Source organism: Mesocricetus auratus, unplaced genomic scaffold (genome assembly GCF_017639785.1).
Source record: "Mesocricetus auratus isolate SY011 unplaced genomic scaffold, BCM_Maur_2.0 Super-Scaffold_100027, whole genome shotgun sequence".
NCBI lineage: Eukaryota > Metazoa > Chordata > Mammalia > Rodentia > Cricetidae > Mesocricetus > Mesocricetus auratus.
The window spans coordinates 2,971,605-2,979,869 of record NW_024429208.1 but is presented as its reverse complement, the minus strand read 5'-3'; the positions used below and the strand labels follow the sequence as shown (position 1 = coordinate 2,979,869).

The following is an 8,265-nucleotide window of genomic DNA, read 5'->3' as shown; positions in this document are numbered from 1 at the left end:
GTTGGAGTAGAGGGAAGCCGACAGGGCCCAGTCCCGGAACTTTAAGCAGCCTCTTATCATGAGGGAGGGTAGCTTTTCTTGTTGGTTTATTGGTTGGTTGGTGGTGGTAGTGGGTTTTTTTTTTTTTTTTTTTTTTTGCTTGTTTGTTTTTTGAGACAGGGTTTCTCTGTGGCTTTGGAGGCTGTCCTGGAACTCGCTCTGTAGACCAGGCTGGCCTTGAACTCACAGAGATCTGCCTGCCTCTGCCTCCCGAGTGCTGGGATTAAAGGCGGCGCCACCACTGCTGGCTAGTAGCAGCCTTAATAGTTTGTCTCAGCGGCATAACACACAGGGACAGACAGTGGGTCTCTGGTCTAAGAGGTCTTCCTGGGAGACGGGCCAACCGTGAGGGACTTGGAAAGGCTGAAGTGAGCTTGGCTTGAGAGTAATGCCAGGTCGTTAGATTTGCCCTCTCGACCTTTCTAGAAGATGGAGTGGTCCTTGCAGCAGAGAGGTGATGTTGGATTCAGAGACCTTGCTTATTCTGAGTGATACAGGTCATCGCCAGACTGAAGGGACCAGGCAAGTCGGAATCGAGGACTTGTGTCCTCTGAGACAGTGGTAACCTCTGAAGCCTTTTGTTTTACCATCCAGTATCTTCTAGAACTAGCGATCAGGGTACATGAGCATGAGGATCTGTTTCTTATCTTCCCTGGCATGGTTCTCCTACACTGCACAGGCTTTAGAAGGGGAGAGACCCTGAGGCCCCGGAGAAGTCAAAGAATGTGTGTTGACTGGACACAGCATGTGGTGCGGGCTGAGCCAAGCATGGCAGCCCAGCTGTGGGGAGACAGCGTCTTGGGGACATTTTTAATGGCAGCTCCAGAAAGGGTGAGCCTGTGGAGTGTAGTCAGGGTGAGTGTGAGCCTTCAGAAAGGGTTAGCCTGGTGGAGTGTAGTCAGGGTGAGTGTGGGCCTCAGGACATCTCCAAGGCCAGGAGCTGCCCGGGGCCCAAGGCTTCCCTGGTCTCTGGCTGGCCCTTGGGACTTGCTGTAAACCTTGTGAGGAGGGCGTGTCAGCCCTAACTGACAGCTGTTCAAGACTTGCCCCTTGCCTTGAGCGCACTGTGAAGAACACGATTTCTCTTGGAGAGGAAAATCCATTTAGCCGTTTATTGAAGTTGACGCTATTTTACTTAGTACCTGGTATGGTACATTCATCCTATGGCTCAGCCAGACACCTGAGGAATGGCCTTCAGGTCTTAGACAGGGTCTCTCTACATAGTCCTGGCTGTTCTGGAACTCACCATATAGACTAAGCTATCCTGGAACAAACAGAGATCATCCTGCCTCTGCCTCACAAGCGCTGAGATTAAATTTTGCACCGCCACTGCCTGGCAAAATTCAGTTTCCAAAGTAACAGAAAGCCTGCCAAACTCAGCAGAGAACAATCATCAGGACAAGTGAAGATCAGCTTTTGGCAGACGCTCTTCAGAGCGGGCAGCAGCAGCGTCTCAGGAGACCTGGGGAGCAGAGCCGGGGCTTTGGCTGTGGGCGGGTGCACACTGATGTTGGGTTTCGGGGAGCGAACCAGCACCTCACCGCTGCCGGCTTTCTTGTGGCTCACTAGGCGTCTCCCACGCGCTCACGCTCGTTAGCTTACGCTCGTTAGCTTGCCCTCATCGCTTCTTTTCCACTTCGGAACAGTCCAGCGACTTTATGTCTTTCTTAACTAAAACCAGCCCGTTCCTTTCACCCTCCTTACCCAGAGCCTCTCTTCACCCCCGCCTCCGCCCACGCCTCCTCTTTTCCCTGTGTTCACCTCTCTGCCAGAGGTGTGAATCTTCAGTGCGCCCACGCGTGAGGTGGCAGCCCAAGATACCCCGCAGACACGACGTCGTCAGACGGAGGCTCTGTCTGTCCAGGGTCCTCAGTGCTGCTTGGATTTCTTTTGGGGGGGATTTTTATTTTTAAACAAAAATTCCTGTCTTTATCACATTATTCGTCTCCCTACTGTACAGTATCAGAAGCGACTGAAATCAGTCAGGTGCCTCAGATTGGTTGTGTGCTTATTAGGACGCACTAAACATTCCCCCCCCATAAAACCAGGACACAAGTACTGTTAGCATCCTCGTGCTGTGAGTGAGAAGGAAACCGAGACTCTAGGAACCTGGTGGACTGTGGATGGCTGGACAGTGCGTGAGCGGACTGGGGTTCTGACCATGGCTGCCAGGGTTCGATCTCCAGCAGATAATGAGCTCACAAAGAGGAGGTAGAGTGAAGAACAAAACATTCTCACATCTCCAGGAAGTCCCACAGTGGCCACGAGATGCAGCTTTCAGGACTGGGATTACTCTTTTCAGGTCCATTGAACACACATGCAAGGCTTTGTAAGTGTTAGCTTTTCCCTTGCCATTGGTTCTTTTGTTTGTTTATTTGTTTTACATCCCACCCCTACCCCCCCCCATGCGCATGTACTCTTCTATGCTTAAAAAAAGTTCCGCCGGGTGTTGGTGGCGCATGCCTTTAATCCCAGCACTTGGGAGGCAGAGGCAGGCGGATCTCTGTTGAGTTCGAGACCAGCCTGGTCTACCAAGCGAGTTCCAGGACAGCCTCCAAAGCCACAGAGAAACCCTGTCTCGAAAAAAACAAAAACTAAATAAATAAATAAATAAAGTTCCTGTCAAAGCTGGCAAGGATAGCAGCTGATCTTAGATGGGATTGTCTTAGTCTAAGCATAAGACAGGAGCCACAGCCAAGAATCTTGTGTGTTGAGCCCTAAAAAACTGAAGGGAAAAGCTGGGGCAGGGTTGACGCACGCCTTTAATCCAGGACAGCCTGGTCTACAGAGCGAGTTCCAGGACAGCCAGGGCTGTTATACAGAGAAACCCCGTCTCAGACAAAACAAACAAAAAAGGCTGAAGGAAATAGTAAATGGTAACTTTTCCTGGAGGATCAAGGGGAGGGGAAAAGAGAGACAGAAGGATGAAGGGGATGGAGGCTGTCGGGTGGTGGAGACTGGAGAGTCTACTGGATCCGATGGACCTAGAGCAGTTGTGTTTGGGACACATCTGTCAGGGAAAGGGGGCACATACCCGGATAGTGTTGAGGTCTGTTAGCTGCCTTGTCACGGTGCTAATTGTTCCCTGGGTTCCCTATATGAAGTCCTTGAGTGAGTGTGTGAGGGAGAATGTGTGGGTGAGGAGGAGGTGCAGTTGGAGGCAGGGAGGAGTGTCGCCGGGGGAGGGGCTGGAGGTTGGGTGGAGGTTGAAGACAGGATCTAGACCAGTGTTTGGGAATATGTCTCAGGGTGAGTAGGGGCCATGAAACCCATCTTGTGTCCTACCAGAGTTGTAACCCAACCCCAGAAAGCGCCTTCAGAGGGCAGCAGCCCTACCAGTTTAGTACGGACTTGAGGTTTGCTCTAAACCAGGGCATCCTCTGAGAACATGGACTCCTGACTCACAGGTGAACCCAGTTGGTCAAGCCAGACTGACTGTGAAGAGAGACACTGGCCAGGCCAGAACAGGGGGCTCCCTGTCCCAAGAAAGTGAGACATCTGTTACCCTTGGGTCTCCGTGCTGCAGAAAGTGAGACATCTGTTACCCTTGGGTCTGTACTGCAGAGAGTGAGACATCTGTTACCCTTGGGTCTCCGTACTGCAGAAAGTCTGGCTGGGTCAGCTGACCTGCACGAGTGTGTTGTTCTTGTCTGTGGTGCTGAAGTCCCAGCCAGAGTGTTGGAACACACTAGGCAAATGCTCAGTCTCTGCGGAGCCTCCCTCCCTCCCTTACTAGAAATGCTGTGCTTTTAGAGGTGGGGGGGGGGAAATCCTGCTTTTGTTCGTTTATTTTTGTTTTTGTTTTTTGAGACAGGGTTTCTCTGTATTGTTTTGGAGGCTGTCCTGGAACTCTGTCTCTAGACCAGGCTGGCCTTGAACTCATGGATATCCACCTGTCTCTGCCTCCCAAGTGCTGGGATTAAAGATGTGCACTATTACTGCCTGGCAATGTCACAAACCTTTTAATGTTAGCAGACAGGAAGCAGAGACAAGCCAATGTCTGTGAATTCTAAACCAGCCTGAGCTACATGGTGAGACCCTATCTCAAAAAAAGGAGAGAGGGAGGGAGGGAGGGAGAAAGGGAGGGAGGGAGAGGCTATGCTAATGAACATTGGAAAGTTGGTTTAGGGGCTGGGAGGCAGCTCAGCACTTGGGAGGCAGAAGCAGGTGGATCTCTGAGTCCAGGGCCAGCCTGATCTGCAGAGTTCTAGGACAGCCAAGGCTACATACACAAAAAACAAAGGACTTTCATATGTGTATGGATATGAAAAAATTTCCAAAGAAAAAACTGAAGAATATGAACAGGTTATTCACAAAATAAATACTAGTAGCCAGAAATATTTTTAAAAAAAATAAATCCTGGAACTCACTCTGTAGGTCAGACTGGCCAAGCTTACAGAGATCTGTCTGCCTCTGTCTCCCAAGTGCTATGGTTAAAGGCGTGTGTCACTGCCTGACCTTTTACCAAAGCCATTTTTGATCTGTCCCATTAGCAACATGAAAATGTTGGCGTGTGTGTACAGTTAGGGAAGGCAGGCACAGACATTGAGAACAGCCTGCAGGCTTGTACATGCGTTGACGCATGGCATCTACCCTGAGCAGATACTGACCACGTCAACAGACATGAAGGCTTGAAGGTTTCTGGACACACACACACATACACACACAAACACACACACACACACACCTCAAAACCTATAAAATAAATTGGGTATTTCAGAAAAAACATTTTAAAAAAGCAAGTTGCCAAGCTGGTCGCATACCTCTGAGTAAGTATGTATAGTACGTGGTCACAGCCAAGTGTGCATTTATATGGACCAAGGCGGGGCTGGGGGATTGCAGCAAACCGTTAACAGTTATAATTTTAAGCTGGGTGTGTTGGTAAACAGCAACAAAAACCCAAAACTCCTGAGTTCAACAGTCTCTGCAAGCCTGGACACACTCATGCTGCATCCACACACCTAAGCACGCATGCTATATACTCACACACTCGTGTAAACACACACCGCACACTCTCTGTGCTCTGCACACACACCCTTGTGAACCCTGCTGGAAGAAGATGAAAGACGGAAGCAGAGCAGTTGCTAACTGGGACAGCTCGGGAGGGTTTGTGGCAGGTCACAGCAGCAAACCTCACCCTGATGTGGTTTCCCAGGGGCTTGGCACCTTGGGTAGCCAAGGGTAGGCCCTTGCGTCTTCCTGGCACTGACAGGTCAGCCCTGCTTCTACGCCATCCTCCTGTTGGTGAGTGAATGGTACTTACTGGAACCAACCAGGCCTGGCGCCCATCTCCTCCTGCTCTAGGAGACAAAAGAGGCTCACAGGGTGGGAAGGCCGCTCCACTTGTCTGCCTCTGGCTCCTGAATGAGGCAGTCCGGCTCAGGTGGTGGCCTCCCTTGAGAGTGAGGCGAAGTTCGCTGCCCGGCATTTGGCGCCCCCTGTAGTCTCTACCTGGTGAGCTCAGGGTTTAGAAACAGGTACCCGGGATGCCTGGTTCTTTCCTGTCCTCCCCCTGCACGCGCCAGCCGTCACTGTGGTCGACTCCCCCTGAGGGGCTCTGCTGATGGCTGCGTCTGTGATCCGTGCCCATTGCTGCCTCCCATGCTTGGGTAAGGCTGAGAAATTCTGCAGAGAACATTTACTTCTCTCTGCGTTACTGGGCAGAAATATTAAATGCTCAATGCTGTTTGATATCCTCTATTGCTATTCTTTTGTTGTTGTTTTGTTCTGGTTTTTGGTTTCTTGACACAAGGTCTCACTATGTAGCTTTGGAGCCCACCCTGAGACTCACTGTACACCAGGCTGGCCTGGAACTCAGACTCACCTGCCTTTGCCTCCTGAGTGCTGGCATTTCAGGTGTGCAGTGGTGACTGCCCAGTGGTGATCTTAATATGTAGTTTTGGGCGAGAACCATAGTTAGGAATAGGCATATAGTGGTAATAGTTTCAAACCAAAACCAAAAAAATAGTCAAAGGAATCTGAAGCTGTCCTAGGTGGCAGGGGCTGCGGCCAGAAAATGTCGTTTGCCACTTGGAGTGAACGGAAGTTGTCTGTGGGAGCAGTCGGAACATTCTAGACTTCCACACTTACGGCTCATGTAATTAGTAAATGTCAGGGTGGTTATTCCTCATACCCAGGAGGAGTTAGAGACTCCCAGACGGTGGTCCTCGGGTCCCGAGCCCCAGCTGACCAGCTCGCTGTCTCTGCCTGCAGCGTACACAGACTTCTTCCTGCCGCTGCTGAGTCGATGCCCCTCCGCCATGGGGATAAAGAATAAGGATGGGGAGACGCCCGGGCAGATTCTGGGCTGGGGACCCCCCTGGGATTCTGCTGAAGAGGAAGAGGATGAGGAGGTCTCCAAGGAGCAGGAATGGCAGCAGAAGCTGCAGGGCGAGCTGGAGGATGAGTGGCAGGAGGTCATCGGGAGGTTTGAAGGTGAGGAGGTCACTGCCACCCATAGCCGCCTGCCCTCCCTCCCCTAGAGTTCTCTGCCCCAGGCCCTCCCCTCTGCATCTCACTATCCGTCCCTCCAACAACCTCCTCCCTCCTCCCAAACAGAGGATGCCTCCCATGAGATGCAGGAACCCGAGTCCTTCTCAGCCTGGTCAGACCGCCTGGCTCGAGAGCATGCCCAGAAACGGCGGCGGCAGCTGGAGACAGAGAGGTCCGGCCGAACCCAAAGGGCTGAGGGCTCGAGTCACAGCTGGCGGCAGCAAGAGGAGGAACAGAGGCTTTTCCGAGAGCGAGCGCGGGCCAAGGAGGAGGAACTGCGTGAGAGCCGAGCCAGGAGGGCTCGAGAGGCTCAAGTGGACAGAGGGACGGGGCCTCCCAGGCCTGGGCCCAGGGCAGAGCACCCGCGAGGGGCAGGGAGGGGCAGCCTCTGGCGCTTCGGTGATGTGCCCTGGCCATGCCCTGGCGGAGGGGACCCAGAGGCCATGGCTGCAGCCTTGGTGGCCAGAGGCCCCCCTCTGGAGGAACAGGGGGCTCTGAGGAGGTACTTGAGAGTCCAGCAGGTCCGCTGGCACCCTGACCGCTTCCTGCAGAGGTTCCGGAGCCAGATTGAGACCTGGGAGCTGGGCCGTGTGATGGGAACTGTGACCGCCCTTTCTCAGGCCCTGAACCGCCATGCAGAAGCCCTCAAGTGACCTAGGGGATGAGCAAGACCCTGTGGGGATGTCGCCAGGGAGAGGTGGAAGGTCGTGGATGGGGATGGATAAGAGGCAGCTTAGCTGCTGCTCAGAGAGGATCTGGGGCAGGCTCACGTAATGGGTGCGGGGGTGGGTGGGGAGGCTCTACCACTGCTCTCGACTCTGCCATTTCCTAATAAGACCTGGTTCCACATCTCACTCCAGAGTCTTCTGCTTTTTCCATCCCTATGGTTTTCATCACCCACGACATCTTTCCCGCCCAACTGTCGAAACCCGCAGCTCCCACACACCTGCGGCACATAATCCGACAGAGGCCAGAAGCCCGCCTGTCCTCCCTCGGGGTCAGCCCTTAGAAGGCCCAGTTTGTCCCTCAAACCCCCTCTGCTCCCTCCCCTGGGGTCCTGACCACTCTGCAGTCCACAGTTGAAGACAGATGTGAACAAGTGTCAAAAAGGGGAACAAACCGTTTTCCTTCCCCCGTGCTCCCCAAGCAGAACCACATCCTCCCCATGGCACCCCTACCCTCCTCCCCGCTGGCACCCCTACCCAACACAGGGCTTTCCCTGTGCTGAGTCACTGAAGGAGCTGAGGCGGGGGTGCCAGGGCTGGGGACCATAAGGACTGGGAGGATGAAGAGTAGGAAGAGGGGTGCAGAAAGAGCCTGTGGGGGAGGGGATTTCAGCTGCTAAAATTAGAAGCAGGAAGGAGGCTGGAAATAGCCAGATTATGTAACCGGGTTGTCTGTTCTTGGGCAACCAGAGATCCACACCCGAGCCTGTCCGGGCTCCTGGACAGCTCCCCCTCTGCCTCCAACCTGGCATCTACTGTTCCACTCCCAGACCCTAAGTAAACCTGGGCTTCAGCTCTGGGCAACCCAGGTTTGGCCTTCCACATAATCCTCTCCTTCCCAAGAACCCAGGGTTGGGGGCCTAGGGGCCAGAGAGAAAGGGGCCTGAGACCTGGAAGGTGGACTAGGGGAAGGCCATCTGTACCACTGTTCGAATTCAGCAGCTCTCTCTGGAAATGGAGAAACTGTAGGCAGATCCCACTACCAACACCTACCACACAACTGGGAACT

At 53.2% G+C, this 8,265-nt stretch overlaps 1 protein-coding gene across 2 annotated transcripts in view; it reads left to right on the top strand.

The window, feature by feature from the left end:
• Positions 1-7,385, top strand: part of Nfkbil1 (NFKB inhibitor like 1) — a 17,719-nt gene extending 10,334 nt beyond the window's left edge. For both annotated transcript variants that reach the window (XM_040732216.1, XM_005086796.4), the window contains exons 3-4: positions 6,253-6,474; positions 6,598-7,385. In XM_040732216.1, coding sequence (XP_040588150.1) covers positions 6,253-6,474; positions 6,598-7,184 — 809 coding nt within the window. In that variant the 3' untranslated portion in view covers positions 7,185-7,385. The remainder of the gene's footprint in view (positions 1-6,252; positions 6,475-6,597) is intronic.
• Positions 7,386-8,265: the final 880 nt, after the last annotated feature.